Raw genomic sequence first — 17044 nt, 5'->3', positions numbered from 1 at the left:
GATTCCACAACTCATTGACCAGGCAGAGCGTGCTGCACTTAGATGGTGAACTGCTCACTGATAAAAAACAAACAAAACAAAAAACATAGTTGATTTAACATTAATGGCAGCATACATCGTGATTTTACTAATCATTATGAAACATTTTCGGCGGTCAAAGAGTTAATATAAACCGTAATAATGACGTCGCGCCCATTGTGTTTTTTAAATGTTGCACATGAGTCATACACATTTAAAAAAAAAAAAAAAAAAAAAAAACTAATACTGAAACTAATTAAACTAAAACTAAGCATTTATTAAAGAACTAAAACTAATTTTAAAAAACTAACAGAACCACCCTGAAAAATAACTAAAACTAAAATGAAAAATTCCAAAACTATAATAACCCCACTGCCATATTACAAATAAATTGGTTTGTAGCATTTTTCTAAATATGCAAAAGCACAAATACATTATTTGTACAATTTTTAGGACTAAACACAATTTCTCTTCATAACATTATGTGGCCCTTGCGTCCTTCGGATTTTCTGTATGTAGCCCTCAAATGAAAAAGTTTGGACACCCCTGGGTTAGCACATCCGTCTCCCAGTGCAGAGGACGTGTGATCGAGTCCGGACTTCAGCCAGGGCGGAGTTTGCATGTTTTCCCCATGTTTGCGTGGGTCTTCTTCGGGTATTGCGGCTTCTTCCCACATTCCAAAGACATGTTTGGCAGGTTGATTGAACACTCTGTTGTCCCTGTGACTGTGTGAATGGTTGTTCGTCTATATGTCCCCTGGATTGGCTGGCAACCAGCTCAGGGTGAACCCCGCCTACCGCCCGATAGGCTCATATTTTAGTTTTGTGTAGCACCATGAGTTGCATTTTAATATATGAAAGGTGCTATGATTGATTGAACTTCTTTCCAAAATGATGTCCATTTGGGGTTTATATTTTGTCAGCGTAACTGCATGTTGTATCGGTATATGTGGGAAAAAAAAGTCAGTTCTTTTACTGCAGCGCTTTAATTTTGATAATGTGAAATAACCTTTTCTTATAAACATATAAACATCATGAAGGAACATGGTTATCTACAATGTCTGTACAACTGTTAACAAAATAAAAGCTAACGAAAAAATGTGCAGGGCTGGATTTTTCTTTGGAAACTCTGTCCATTCACAGTTCATTATTTCATTTATGAACACTCTCCACCCCGACCAAAATGCTTTTTGCACGTTTGACAAATGTCACACTGAAAATCCAACAATCCCAGGATGAGTTGCAAGCCAACTTCATGTAAATTTACCTCCTGACCCAGACAACAACTGACCGGTTTACCTGTAATTAAGGCGCTGGAAGTACCTTGGAGAATTTGGGGTGGGGGTAGAACTCAAAAGGCCTTCAACAAATCAAATTAAAAACGTATCCAATGTTATTTGCAATCAACTCCTTCAATCCAGGTGCCGATTTGGGCACTATTGAGACACAGGCTGCAGTCAAGTCATCAACTACATTCAAACTTTTGGATGCAGCGCAGGAGTTCACAACTTTTTCCTTTGTGGTGCATGTAATACAGCTTTGAAATGATCATCGTAAAGCCATGTAAAAAAAATGGAAACTTGTGTATCCATATTTTCATAGTGGAAATGTGTCTGTAAAGAAATCAAACTAAGCATAGGAATTATCTGCTCGGGAGAAACATCCACAGTTTCTGATGAATTTTGAATCTCTAAATAACAAAAAAGCACATCCAAACACATAGAAGTCATACTTATAATACTTGAATGCATTTGTAAACTTCTTTTTAGGTGGAATACTGTGGCTTGAATGAGGAAAGGGGGCACCGGATTGAAAGCTTCAACTTGAGATATAAAATGATTCTTGAATGCAAAACGAAACAAACTGGTAAGACAGAAGATTTCATTATTTGGAGTCATGTACACAAAGTGCCCGTTTCCCTGTCTAATTCTCTTTGGCCCCGCCCACACTAGGCATCCTACAGACCCAGCTGTCAGTTTGGACACAACACAGTTGACGACACGTTGTCATTTCACAGGTGAAATGGAGTCTTGTGACAGTCAGACGTAACAGCAACGTGTCCTAAATGTAGTCGTCGTCCACAGGCTCGCCTGGCGTGTCGCAGTGATGGAGGAAGAGGACCACCACTCGCTGAAACACGCCTCTTTTGCTCTGACGCCGCTCCGAGATCTCCTCCCCGATGGTCTCCATGCAGATGTCAGCCGACAGCTGACCCTTCCGCCTCGGGGCGTAGATGGTGGCTAACGCATGACACAACAGAGTAAAGTAAAAGGGAGTCTCTTTTTTTTTTTTTCATCCAGTTTGAAATAGGAGAGACGCGACACTCACTGCTCTCGTCGTCCTCAAAGTCATAGCGTGCGTAGTTGTTGGGCTCGGCTGCTCTCAGGGTCCTGAGCCAGGGGAAGTCTGTTATCATGCTGTAGGGGGCGCCATCCAACAGACCTGAGCATGGTATGGCGGTTAGCGCAAGTCAGGTAATCAGAGCAGTGTCTTGGCTCAATTATACCATACATGTATAATTAGACTTTCCAGATTGATGCGCTCAGTATGATTTTTTTTTTCCGCATTTTGATGGGAAAACAGTCAGAGCCCATAATCATAATTGAGATTCTATGGAGGACCAAAACTGCCAAAATTCAAAATAAATAAATGTCTAAATAAATGACTAAATAAATAAATGAATAAATAAATAAATGACTAAATAAATAGATAAATAAATGACTGAATAAATAAATAGATAAATGACTAAATAAATAAATGACAAAGTGAAAATAAAAACAGATATATTTTCATTTATATTTATTTTTTGGGATATAATTTTCGAATTATATATTTTTTATATTCATTTTTATTTTCACTTTCATTTATTTATTTATTTAGTCATTTATCTATTTTGAATTTTGGCAGTTTTAGTCCTCCATAAGATTCTACCCATGTAAAGTGTTTCTACAATGATTAAAAAAAAAAAAAAAAAAAAAAAAAAAAAGGCAAAAAAAAAGCAAATTTTTTTATGCTCAGACTGTTACTTTTCACTAACGTTTTATTCTTGATACGTGTTTATTTACGTACACTGTTCTGTAACTTAAAAAAATAAGTGTTTTTTTTAAGGGGAAGTCAACCAAAGAAAAAAATATTCTATGCAGCCCCATACGGTATTCTTGTTAATATTGTGTTGTGGAATATGAGTTAAGTAACAAAACCCAGCAGGTTTTATCCAATTTGGCACTTGCTGTCGAGTGAAAATGACATCACAGTTGCTCAGGTCTCAGGTAACAACCAATCACAGCTCAGCTTCGGAAAACAGGTGAGCTGTGATTGGTTGTTGCCTCAGCAACTGTGATGTCATCATCACTCGACAGCAAGTGGCAAAATGGCCGCCCCCTGAGATGGATAAAAAATGGTTGGATTTTGCTGCATAACTCTTATTCCACAAATGTAATATTAATCAGAATGTCATGTTTAGACTAGTGAGGTCACCTATAACATATTGTCAAGAAATGTTTAAGGACTTCCTCTTTAATTTTAAAGCCTCTTGTGTGAAGCTCTTGAGTGTCTTCATGTAGTCTGTAAACTTCATCACTGTCCTGTTGCTTGAATATTACTGACAAAGGATTGTGGGTAATATCGCCTTCCTTTTTTCTCTCTCTTCACTGGCCCTCACTGGCCGCGTCATATTTACTCACTATAAGAACCTGTTATTTTTTGTTACGTATTGAATCTTAATACTTGTTTAAAAAAAAAAAAAAAAAAGTAAATTTGTCGAACTATCAGTTTAACTCTTACTGCCACACGTTATCCAAAAAACACAACCCCAACAGTGCCAGCCGATTTCGAACATTTTAACTCATCTTTCAAGGAAAACAGAATATTGTGTTCTTTTACTACATATACAACATGGGTACCACATGAAAGATCACATTCCATTCTTTCATTAGAAAAAAAAAATTATGTTTCTACCTTATTCCGTTCTTTAGTAATCACCATTTGAAAATAGGAAACTTGAGTGACTTTGAGTTACAATTGAAAATATAAGGGGACAACCTTTTTGTGAAAACATACATTTTCTCCACAACAGTGACTTTGACACTAATATTTTTTGTTTAGTGACGCTCTGTAAATTAGGTTTAATGTGACTTTGATAATTCGCGTCATCCTTGAAAATGTTCTATTTCATTGGATTTCATCAGATTCCGTCATGTTTCATTGTAATTTCATACACCGGCAGCCCATTGAAAAGAGATACAATGCTGCCATCCGTTGGCCATAGTTAGTGGGTGTTTTTGATTCCACAACCCATTGACCAGGCAGTGCTGCACTTAGACGTTGCACCATTGATTTAAAACAAAAAACAAAACAAACAAAACAAACAAAAAAAACAAACAAGTTAATGTCATTTAACGTTTATGGCGGCATACATCGTGATTTCACTAATCGTTATAAAACGTTCTTGGCGGTCAAAGAGTTAATGCAAGCGTGTTTTACCCTCAAGCGTATAAATGTCTCGGCCCCAGGGGTATTTCGGGTACTTCTTCAGATCCTCTTCTGTCCTGGTGGCTTCTGGGAAGAACTCATACTTGATTAACTCCCTGCAAAACACATGCACAGAGTGAATATTCCAGCTACTATTAAGCAATGACTGAAAGGAGCTTACAAGTTGCAAGTATGTAACATTAGAGAGACACAGTTGGGCTATATGTTACCATAGCAACTGCTGCCATGGCAACACCAAAGACCTTGGCACTTGCTTGGATTTAAATTACAGCTACAAGACCAAAATGACAAAATGAAGTTTATTAATATATATATATATATATATATTTTTTTTTTAAACAAAATGTAGATGAATGTTACTCACTGGCTGATGTTGGCGATGGTGTCCATCCAACTGCGAATGCGGACCTTGTTGCGTATATTTGGAGGATTGCTGAACTCGTGAACTATCGCAATGTGATACGGATAAGGACCCTGGAAGAGCTGACGTTCCAATGCCACAGAGTCAATCTGAAGAAAAGGGTCATCCGGTTAAGCACAGAGACCATGGAACAAACTAAAAAACATAATCAGCCAATGAGTGAATAAAGAATATATTCAGCGGTTAATTGTAGTATAACTAATAGACATGATGACATATTTAATGACTGGACACGAAACAGCCCGACATACCGACCTGGTGCATAGGACGCATGTAAATGATGCGGTTGCGCTCGGGAGGCATTCTCAGAATCTGATCCAGGACCTGTTCCATGTTCAGCTTCTTACATTGTGCATAGTCAAATCTGTTGACAATAGGAGCGCTTTCCACTCGCAGCTGCTTCAACACTCGACATCGGGTAGCTTGACTCAAAGTAGGGGAGAGCAGAAAGGAACATTTGTTATTCAACATGAAGAGTTAGTCAGAGGGGCACAATGGGGAAAAAAAGTATTTGTAACTTTCAAAATAATGCACATTCATATGTCAAACCCTTGCAAGCCTCGTTGTGAAATTGAAAGATAATCTCCATGTCTGTGCAGTACCATGAATGAACATCATCTTGGGGCAGTCTTTCAGGACCAGGTCGGTGATTCCGCAGTTGGTCAGAGTGATGCCCACCAGGTTCTTACTCTTCAGAGTCAATACCTCAAAGAATCAGACAACAGTTCGTCATGTGCATTTTCAAATGCAGGCAAATAACACCTGACATGTCAACTTTTCAGTAGAAGAAAGACCTTATATGGACACGTGTGTGGGACAGGAAGGCCTTCGAGTTAGCTAAAACTAACGACCGTAAATACCTTTTTATCTGGAATTGTGTGCATGGCTAGCATCATTTGCAAATAATCGTTGAGGTAAACTCAAAAAACTAAAACATACTGCTTTCACCGCACTTCAAACAAAGTAAAAAAGGCTCGACTAAAAAACTTCAACTCAAGACCAGATTCTGTATGTAGTACAAGATAATAGACGTTTGGTCAGTCGCATCACTGTTCAAACAAGCACCTTCAAAACATCCATCCATCCATTTCAATTCAGATGCTTTTCTTTTTGAAATATTGAAATAATGTATGCTGCTCTTTTTGTTTACATGTCAACAGCAGTTTTACTTGTAAAATTAACTTATACAGTACAGTAAAAAAAGTATTTTCCCCTCTTCTTAAATTCTTACTTTTTCCATAGATTTCCCACTTTCAAGAATAAAATCAAACAGATGAAACAATCTGACACAAGTAAATATAAAATGCTGTTTTTAAAGTGGTAATGTGTAGAAACTTTTGATTTTTCTTCAACTAATAGAATAGTCGGGTGGCACGGTCTATGACTGGTTAGCACGTCCGCCTCCCAGTGCAGAGGACGTGAGATCGAGTCCAGGCTTCGTCCTTCCTGAGTGGAGTTTGCATGTTCTCCCCGTGCCTGCGTGGGTTTTCTCCGGGTACTCCTCCCACATTCCAAAGACATGCATGGCAGGTTAATTGGAACGCTCCGAATTGTCCCTAACTGTGCTTGTGCGTGTGGATGGTTGTTGGTCTCTGTGTGCCCTGCGATTGGCTGGCAACCAGTTCAGGGTGTACCCCGCCTACTGCCCGAAGCCAGCTGGGATAGGCTCCAGCACCTCCGTGAGGAAGAAGAGGTTAAGAAAATGGCTGGATGGATAATAGAATAATCCAAGTCGTGTTCATTTTGTCAACAAAAACTAAAAAATGTTTTCATCAACACACATTTTTCAATGGTCAAAAACTAGACTCGACTAAAACCCTCATTTATAAACAACTGGGACAAAATCAGTACTGAATAAAGACTGGACTAAAAACTATGCACATTTTAGTTCACGAACAAGACAAAAATTATGATTTTTGGAAAACCCTGTCTCTGCTAATTTGTCAATCAATAATACACAGTGACAGACCTTCTTTCAAATCTAATCTCACCGCAAAATAATGCTGGCTATACTAACTAACTTGTAGCATGGAGTCATAATAATTTACCACTTGTTGATGCACTGTAATTGTGTGTGAAGTTGGTATTGATAAAAAAAAAAGATGACATTTTATGTGAAGTACTTTTAGATTAGATGGCAATATCTCATGACAAAAAAATGATGAAATGATTATCCTGACTAAAACTAGACTAAAATGTTGACAATTTTTGTTGACTAAAACTAGACAAATAAAATTGCTTTCTTTGACTAAAAGACTTAAATGCTAGACTAAAATGTGACATCATAAAAATGGAATGAGGTTGACTAACTATGATAAAAACTAACAAGTGGGACTGAAACTGGACTAAAACAGACTAAATTTGAAAATGAATGCTAATATTCACACTAGTCCCATATGTGCACATTTTGAAGCACACGCACTACGGTGCCTCAGAGAGACCACACTTTGCAAGCCTACAAGCAATTTCTTTAGCAGAGGTGGGAGCAAACGACTTCTAGTATTCTCTTAAGTCAGGGGTGGGCAAACTCTGTCCTCGAGGGCCGGAGTCCTTCAGGTTTTGGAGGTCTCCCCTCTTCCAACACAAGCTGATTCTAATCAACAGGATCGTTATCAGTCTTATGCAGATCTTGCTGATGAGCTGTTCACATATCAGCTGTGTTGGAGAAGGGAAACCTACAAAACCTGCAGGACTCTGGCCCTCGAGGACCAAGTTTGCCCACCCCTGCGAGTGATGAAGTCAGTGCATTGCATTTGTATCACGTGGTAGTCATTTGATTCAACAAATTTGTAATTTGTAAAAAAGTTTGCAGAAAGATGGCGGCCAACCAAAAATGTCAATCTCCTGTCAGGTGAGACACAACCCATGTACTAATATAATTAGCGATTACTAGACTTGTGATTACTGTATATATATTTTTTAAAAGTATGTTGTGCGAGAACTTTTTTCCATATTACTGAAATAGTGGGTTTTTGAAATGAATTAACATTGAAAAAAAAAATCCAAAATTTCAACACATTGGCCCTTTAACTAGTGATTTTATTTATGATGAGGAAAAAAATTCAAAACTACCAGGCCCTATGAGGAAAAAAACAAACAAAACTCTTGCACATACTAAACCTAATAACTGGATGGGTATGTCAGCAACAACCAAAATCAAGCATTGGATATTATATTTTCGCCCAGTCTTCTGTACTGTTGAGTCACGAACAAGGAGGCAAGGGAGGCCTGGAGTTCTTTGAATGTTTTTCAGTGTTCTTCTGCGACCTCCTGGATGAGTGGTTGCAGTGTTCTAGAGGTCATTTTTGTAGGCCGGCTGTCTTCAAATGTGTTGTGGATAATGACTCGGACCGCGGTTTACTGGAGTCCGACAGCTTTATAACCTTCTCCAAACCGATGAAACTCATTTACTTTATTTCCTATTTGTTCGACATAGAATTTCTTTGGATTGTGACATTTTGTTGCAGCATTTTAAAATCTATTGGCCAACTTCAATTTGTCAGTGAGGCTTCTACTAAGTGATGTCTTGATTGAAGTAATCAGGCTTGTGCTCAGTGACAATTTTGGGGGTGTGGGGGCATTTTCACAGAGCCAGGTAGCTTTGAATAGTTTTTTTCCCTTAATAAATATAATCTTCAATTAAAACTGCATTTTATATTTATTTGTTTGACAATTTCATTCGTTTGATGATCTTAAACAAACTCTGTGGAACAATCTGGATTACATAACTAAATCATGCACAAGGTCATGCTCTTGAATCATTTTGTTTGTTACCATAATAGCATCTTGACAGCATAATATCATTTATTTTGTGGTGATTATTATTACTATTATTATTATTATTGTTGTTTCATTTTTATTTCATTATAGGTTATGATCAGGGGCAGATATCAAGTTTTACTTCTTTCTGTCCCCTTTCATTTCTTTTTCAAAGAATGAAATAAAAATTTTGAATTTACAAAAGAAATTTTGAAAGTGTAAAATGAATAAAGTGTGACTTTTAGAAGTGAACCTCTTATATGAAGCTTGGCAACAAATGCTGTCCTCTGCTGGTCGGTGTTAGACATTGTGCCCTATTACTCTATACAGTGGTCCCCAACCTCAACCACAAGTCCAAGCAGATAGAAAAAACTTGGAGCGTGTCTCCCAGATCTGGAATATACGTCAGCCGCTGCAGTAACAAGGAGGTTGACATTATATGCAACAATGCCACCTGTTGTAGACTAAAGTTGACTTCAAATGAAACGTGCCCAGGGGCTCACCTTGCAAACGTCATGTGACCGAATAGGTGAGCCACAACGTTGGTAAGGCAAGCCCGTTTTGGCGTCAATTTCAGTCACCAGCAGGTGGCAGTAGTGGATAAAATGTCATCCTCCGTGGCTGGCTGCAAACAACCGGATTAGTTTTAAGTCTTATTCCACTAATGCAGTGCTTCTCAAATAGTGGTGCGGGCCTCCCCCAGGGGCTCGAGGCTCCATCAAGGGGGCCGCGTTTGACCTCGGGGAACATGCTTTTTTATTTTGATGTTTTTTACTGTCCTAGAATAAAGTGCAATTGCACCTCCACTACATTTGGGGGCAGTGGCACTCTCATTATTGTCAGAGTGCGCACAGGGAGCATTCGCTCGGTGGTGTAGGGGTTTTATTTGCACTGAGTATGCGCGCTCTGTAAACAGCAAAAAAAAAACAAAAACAAACAAACCAAAAAAAAAAATCAGCACAAATTATTTTATATATTTTTGTTTTGCAGGTTAAAGTGTTTTTTTTTTTTTTATATTGTGCTCATGAGTTAATTTGGTGATCAGTTTGAATGCATTATTATTTATTGATTTCATGTCATTTTTTTTTTCCGTATCATATGGTTTGACATGGTCAGTCAAAAAATGTTTATAGTTTAATTAAGGATTTAATTTTATTTTTGAATTTCAGATGCACTTTAAATCTTTTCTGTTACAGTTGATAAAGCTATTCTTTGTTGTAAGTTGGTCCATATTTCTCTTTTTTTTTTATTCTCTTATACGTTAATAAGGATAGTGTTATGCAGAGGTGTGCTTATAACAATTTTATAGACAAATTTAAACTATAGTCTCGGGGAGTCTCGCAAGATGTTTTCTTCTGACTGGGGGGGCATGACAGAAAATAATTGAGAAGCACTGCACTAATGCAATAGCAATCTGAATACCGTGTTTAGACTATTATGGCAAAATAGTTCACACAACTTCCACTTGAACATTTTTCTGTCTTTATCCTTTCACTTTTGTTATTTATAGTACTTCATATATTGGTACTCTAGTTTCCAGTTAAGATGCTGCAGTTCTAGACAATTCTAAGCTAATTAACTCATTCACTGCCTTTGACAAGTATACTTGTCAATTGTATTTTTTAGAGCGGTGCTAAATGGGGGCAAATCTGAGCATGCTCCACTGTAAATATCAAACTTGGAAACAACTTTACTGATGCCCAACCACCGGTAGATGACATCATTGCCCCATTTTATAGGAAATAAACACAGTTTCAGAGTCCATGGGAGAAATGGCTGTATTTTGGCAAACCTACATTTTTCTGCTGTCAATTATAAAAGAACGGGACGGGACAAAAAGTAGGGAGTCTATTCTGTTATTTGGTAGATTCGGTTTATATATAATTATTGAATGTAATATCACGTGAGTATTGGAAATGTAAAAATTTTCTATAATGACTGGCAGTGAATGAGTTAAGATTTGATGATAATTTGTGATCCATTTTTTTTTTTGCCATATAACAGAAATGCTGGCCTTCTGAAACGTGGGTTCGTTCATATGCGTTCAACACTTGTTGGAGTTTGCTTTGCATGAATTACATCTCGTCCTCTCCTACCTCCTCATCCATTTTTTTGGGGGGGTTTGTTTTTGCTTAAGTACATTCGCAACCTCAAAATAGAGACACAGTCCTAAGATGAGGAATCTGCTGTACTTTCACAGTGAAAACGCAAGTAAAAATGAAGTTTGGGTATTTACCTGTACGTGGTCATCCTCCGTCACCGGATCTGAAGTACTAGTTGACTTGTCAGCCATTCGTCTCCTCCTTGTTGCTACCCGAGGTCTGCTTCTTGGAAGATCTACTCATACAATAATAATAATAATAATAATAATAATAATAAAATGAACATGCACCCAAGCAACATGGTATTATCTTTATCAGCCATCTTGTATCACATGATAAGATGGTTGGATTTGACATAACCAAACTTCACAAGAAATCTCGATGGATCTTTTTCAATTATTACCTGTTTCGGGCATCAGTGGTACAGAGGACATGCGAGTGCAGGACCGGGTCACAGGTCGTCTGCGTACAGGGGAATTCTCATCACTGGCCATAGGTCGCTTACAACTTGAACGCTGAGCAACGGGCGTTCGTCTGTGTCTCTGACCCGCTGGTTGCCCTGATGTCATGTTTTCAGCAGAACCTATGGAATCCAGATGTGCTACACAGGCAGCGCCACAGGTTTGCCTTACTCCAACGTCCCTCGTGCTAGCGTCACCATTGTGTGTTCCAGAGTGGTTGTCTGCGTTCCCATTCGTCCTGCCCCTCCCGGTATCCACCCTGTCCCGTCGGGGGGCCGCCTCGGGTTCAATCCCGCCCACTCGTTCATTCACCGGCCTTCCTGCTGCCCCGCTAGCACCGGTTCCTTGCACTGTGCCGTCCTGCTCTGGCCTCGCTGATTCGGTGTTGACTCCTTTACTGCTAGTTCTCCGGCTGTTCTCGGATGCTGCCTTCATGTCAGCTTTGATCTGTTCACTGGTCACCTGACAGCTCTTTTCACAGCGGCCCTCCGACGCAGGAGTCTTCACCTGATTACCCGAGGCCGACTTTGAAGCAGGCACGTGATTGGTCCGCCGCAAAGGAGTCTTTCCTTTACCTGGAAACACATAGATACTAGGGATGTAACGATATCCAAATATCACGATACGATATTATCACCGATATGAAGGTCACGATACAATAATTATTACAATATTGTGTGTCTGTGTGTGGGTGGGGGGGGGGGGGGGTTGGGGGGCGTTTTGGCGATATTTAAAAAAAAAAAAAAAAGACCACAATATTGTACAAAAAAAAAATAAAGAGCTCATACTAAAAAAAGCACAATATTGTGCTTTTGTACATAACAGCAATGCATATAAACCACTTACAATCTCTCATAACAATATTGAGGCACTTACTTGCTAATGCAAGCACACATTGATCGCTTCACAAGCAAATTAGGTTCCCCTTCATCTGACAATTAGCATAATTTTAAACATAGAAGGTCAAAACATCCCTAATAAAATTTTAATTACCCTAATAAACTAGCCACTAGACGGTGCTAGAACTGCACAAATGGGAAAACAACCTGACTTTTTTTAAACAGATGTGGTCCTTTTAAATATTGTGAACATGACGACGATATTGTGGCCGTTTTAATATCACAATATTGCCCTTATCGTTACATCCCTAATAAATACATTAAGACTGGACACAATTGAATGATTTTGATGATTGAATGACTTTTTGTATGGCCCATTAGATAGTTCAGACATTGTTGAAATGGCATATATTAAAACTTTTTATGACTTGTCTCCTGTTTTAGTATCGGTTGTAGGGATGTAACGATAGGCAAACATCACGATACAATATTATCACGGTATGAAGCTCACGATACAATAATTATCACGATATCGTGAGGAGGTTGGCGATATTTAAAAAAGGTCACAATATTGTGAAAAAAAAAAAAAAAAAAAACTAATTCCAAAAAAGCACAATATTGTGCTTTTGTACATATCAGCAATGCATATAAACCACCTACAATATCAATAACAATATTGAGGCACTGCTGTCGACTGATGATGACAACATCACCTGTGCTGAGGAAGTAAGTAACGACCAATCATGGCTCAGTTTACTGACCAAACCCAAAAAACAGGTGAGCCATGATTGGCTGTTACCTACTTCCTCCGCACAGGTGATGTCATCATCAGTCGACAGCAAGTAGAAAAAAATACTTTTAAAAGGTGTTAATTGTACATGAAAAATAATGAAGTTATCAAAATCATTCTGGACAACATATTAACTTTTCATTGCTGAAAATTGTTCAATGTGTCAAGTATCCCTTTAAACATAGAAGGGCAAAAACATCCCTAATGAAAATTAAATTGCACTAAAAAATTAGCCACCGGAGGGTGCTAGAACTGCACAAATGGAAATCAACCTGACTTTTTTTAACAGATGTGTTCCTTTTAAATATTGTGAACATGACGACGACGATATTGTGGCAGTTTTAATATCACGATATTGCCCTTATCGTTACATCCCTAATCGTTTGGTGGTGTGTAGTCCAACTTGCATACAAAATCCCAAATGGACAATGATTCAAGGCATATTGATAAACTGGTTACAAAGTGCCTTAAAAAGAGTCTATGTTTTGGAGTGACCACCACAAATCCCTGATCTCAATCCTATTGAGTATTTATGGGCAGACCCTAAAAGGCATGTTCAAGCAAGCGGGCCTACAAATGTTTTGTAATAAGAAATTGGCCGAAATTTATGTGAACTATTGGAACAATCTTGTGAAACACGGATAAAATCTATGAAAACTTCTCATTATTCTGGTATTTAAAAATATTTTTTTTTAAATCCAAATCAACCTAAAACAGGAAAAGTTTTGTTTGATTTCATGTCAGATAGTGAAAAAAAAAAAAAAGTGTATACGTCTTTGATAGTGTATGGAAACTTCTGGTTTCTACATTATCTAAGTCACAGGTCTCAAACTCCAGGCCTCGAGGGCCGCAGTCCTGCATGTTTTAGAGGTTTCTCTCCTCAAACACAACTGAATCATATAATGAGGATCATTATCAGGTACCTGCAGATCTTGCTGATGAATCAGGTGTGTTTGACGGGGGAAACCTCTAAAACAGGGATGGGCAATCTCGGTCCTCGAGGGCCGCAGCCCTGCAGGTTTCCCTCTTCCAACACAAGCTGTTTCCAATCAATGAGATTGTTATCAGTCTAATGTAGAGCTTGCTGATGAGCGGATCATACAGTGGGGCAAATAAGTATTTAGTCAACCACCAATTGTGCAAGTTCTCCTACTTGAAAAGATTAGAGAGGCCTGTAATTGTCAACATGGGTAAAGCTCATCCATGAGAGACAGAATGTGGGAAAAAAACTCAGAAAATTACATTGTTTGAATTTTAAAGAATTTATTTGCAAACATGGTGGAAAATAAGTATTTGGTCAATACCAAAAGTTCATCTCAATACTTTATGTACCCTTTGTTGGCAATAACGGAGGCCAAACGTTTTGTGTAACTCTTCACAAGCTTTTCACACACTGTTGCTGGTATTTTGGCCCATTCCTCCATGCAGATCTCCTGTAGAGCAGTGATGTTTTGGGGCTGTCGTTGGGCAACACGTACTTTCAACTCCCTCCACAGATTTTCTATGGGGTTGAGATCTGGAGACTGGCTAGGCCACTCCAGGACCTTGAAATGCTTCTTACGAAGCCACTCCTTTGTTGCCCTGGCTCTGGGTTTGGGATCATTGTCATGCTGAAAGACCCAGCCACGTCTCATCTTCAATGCCCTTGCTGATGGAAGGAGATTTTCACTCAAAATCTCTCGATACATGGCCCCATTCATTCTTTCCTTTACACAGATCAGTCGTCCTGGTCCCTTTGCAGAAAAACAGCCCCAAAGCATGAGGTTTCCACCCCCATGCTTCACAGTGGGTATGGTGTTCTTCGGATGCAATTCAGTATTCTTTCTCCTCCAAACACGAAAACCTGTGTTTCTACCAAAAGGTTCTATTTTGGTTTCATCTGACCATAACACATTCTCCCAGTACTCTTCTGGAGCATCCAAATGCTCTCTAGCGAACCGCAGACGGGCCTGGACGTGTACTGACTTCAGCAGGGGGACACGTCTGGCAGTGGAGGATTTGAGTCCCTGGCGGCACAATGTGTTACTGATTGTAGCCTTTGTTACTGTGGTCCCAGCCCTCTGTAGGTCATTCACTAGGTCCCCCCGTGTGGTTCTGGGGATTTTTGCTCACCGTTCTTGTTATCATTTTGACGCCACGGGGTGAGATCTTGCATGGAGCCCCAGATCGAGGGAGATTATCAGTGGTCTTGTATGTCTTCTATTTTCTAATAATTGCTCCCACCGTTGATTTATTTACACCAAGCGTTTTACCTATTGCAGATTCAGTTTTCCCAGCCTGGTGCAGGTCTACAATTCTGTCTCTGGTGTCCTTCGACAGCTCTTTGGTCTTGGCCATAGTGGAGTTTGGAGTGTGACTGACTGCGGTTGTAGACAGGTGTCTTTTATACCAATAATGAGTTAAAACAGGCGCCATTAATAAAGCTAACAAGTGGAGCCTCGTTAGACCTCATTAGAAGAAGTTAGACCTCTTTGACAGCCAAAAATCTTGCTTCTTTGTAGCTGACCAAATACTTATTTTCCACCATGTTTGCAAATAAATTCATTAAATATCAAACAATGTAATTTTCTGAGTTTTTTTCCCACATTCTGTCTCTCATGGTTGAGCTTTACCCACGTTGACAATTACAGATCTCTCAAATCTTTTCAAGTAGGAAAACGTGCATAATTGGTGGTTGACTAAATACTTATTTGCCCCACTGTATATCAGCCTTGTTGGAGAAGGCCAACATCCAAAACCTGCAGGGCTGCGGCCTTCGAGGACCGAGATTGCCCATCCCTGCTCTAAAACATGCAGGACTGCGGCCCTTGAGGACTGGAGTTTGAGACCTGTGATCTAAGTAATCTGTACTGTGTGGACACCTTTTGTGCGAGAAATAGTTTGCTGTGAACAGGATGCGACTGGAGTTAATCTTGAAACTAGGCCTTCCTCCTCCTCCTCACTGTCAGAGTCAGACAGGACCAGTGGGGGCTTGGGAATGGCAACACCAGGTCGTCTGCAATGCTGGGCCAAACCACTGGGACCTAAGAAGTGCGGAACAAATGCCAAAACAAATGAATAAACACAAATAGTAATAATTCAATGTAATCAAAATAATTCAATTGACAGTAATTATAATTGGGATTATGTCGAATGACAAAAAAATAAAATAAATAAATACCAGCTTGCTCTTCATCACCATCAGGAGGCTGTGGTGAAGCAGAAGGATGGCTGGGCCCTGCAACTTCACCACGAACTTCTGCCAATGCTATGTCAGCTTCTTTCTCTGGCTCAGCCTGCATGTTCTCCTCCTCATCCTCGACCCCGTTGACCTCCACTGGTGCTGTGATAATAAATTACAACAAGTCAAACAAGTCATATTTTGAGTTTTATGCTAATTGGTACCTTTGTAAGAACTTGGGCACATATTCTCCCGTAAAAGCACAATTACTTTTTTTTGAGTGCACTTGCACACTTTCTAAATATAAGTGCATTCTTCTGTCCAAATGTTTGACAAGCCCACCATGCGCAGGCTGTGAATTAAAACCCCAAAGAGGATTGATTCTGACTAATGCAGGCTTCTTTCAAATCAGAAAATATCAGGGCTCCAGACCATCCCTAAATGGTGACATTATTTCTGCCCCTAAAATTTGAGACAGACAGGGCCACAAAAATTTTCATCTCCTAATGTTTACTATTCTTGAATCATATTTGTTGTTCCTGTCATACTTCTCAACACTTCAGCGCATTTATCAGAGTAATACTGTATAGTGAAAAGGAGTGGGATGAGAATTTACTTTGCAAGTTAATTCATTGTGTGTGCCCCTAAACCTTCTACTTGCGCCCCTAAAACTGTGCTCCTAGAAAAAACAAAGGTAGAAAAGGGTAGAGAATCATTATGCTCTGCAGAAGCTGATAACAAACCTTTTCATTTGAATCATGTGTGTTGGATGAGGGAAGCATCTAAAACATGCAGGATATAGACCAGTGGTGTGCAAACTCGGCCCTCGAGGGTCGGAGCACTGCAAGTTTTAGATGTTTCCTTTCTCCAACACAGCTGGTATATGATCAGCTCATCAGCAAGCTCAGCACCTGATAACGGTCCTATTGATTGAAATCAGCGTGTGTTGGAACTTGGAAGTATGAAACCTCCAAAACCTGCAGGACTCCGGCCCTCTAGGAGCG

General features: G+C 39.3%; 1 protein-coding gene across 2 annotated transcripts in view; it reads right to left on the bottom strand.

Moving 5' to 3' along the window:
* Positions 1 to 1737: 1737 nt before the first annotated feature.
* Positions 1738 to 17044, bottom strand: part of fbxo38 (F-box protein 38) — a 30365-nt gene continuing 15058 nt past the window's right edge. For both annotated transcript variants that reach the window (XM_077532195.1, XM_077532196.1), the window contains exons 12-21: positions 16041 to 16202; positions 15742 to 15903; positions 11194 to 11826; positions 10925 to 11025; positions 5532 to 5634; positions 5185 to 5351; positions 4873 to 5018; positions 4500 to 4603; positions 2346 to 2459; positions 1738 to 2257 (exon numbers count right to left, since the gene is read on the bottom strand). In XM_077532195.1, the coding sequence (XP_077388321.1) occupies positions 2079 to 2257; positions 2346 to 2459; positions 4500 to 4603; positions 4873 to 5018; positions 5185 to 5351; positions 5532 to 5634; positions 10925 to 11025; positions 11194 to 11826; positions 15742 to 15903; positions 16041 to 16202 (1871 nt within the window). In that variant the 3' untranslated portion in view covers positions 1738 to 2078. The remainder of the gene's footprint in view (positions 2258 to 2345; positions 2460 to 4499; positions 4604 to 4872; positions 5019 to 5184; positions 5352 to 5531; positions 5635 to 10924; positions 11026 to 11193; positions 11827 to 15741; positions 15904 to 16040; positions 16203 to 17044) is intronic.

This window comes from Festucalex cinctus, chromosome 9, assembly GCF_051991245.1.
Source record: "Festucalex cinctus isolate MCC-2025b chromosome 9, RoL_Fcin_1.0, whole genome shotgun sequence".
Classification (NCBI taxonomy): domain Eukaryota; kingdom Metazoa; phylum Chordata; class Actinopteri; order Syngnathiformes; family Syngnathidae; genus Festucalex; species Festucalex cinctus.
Note: the sequence above shows the minus strand (reverse complement) of the source record. Positions and strands in the feature narration are given on the sequence as shown.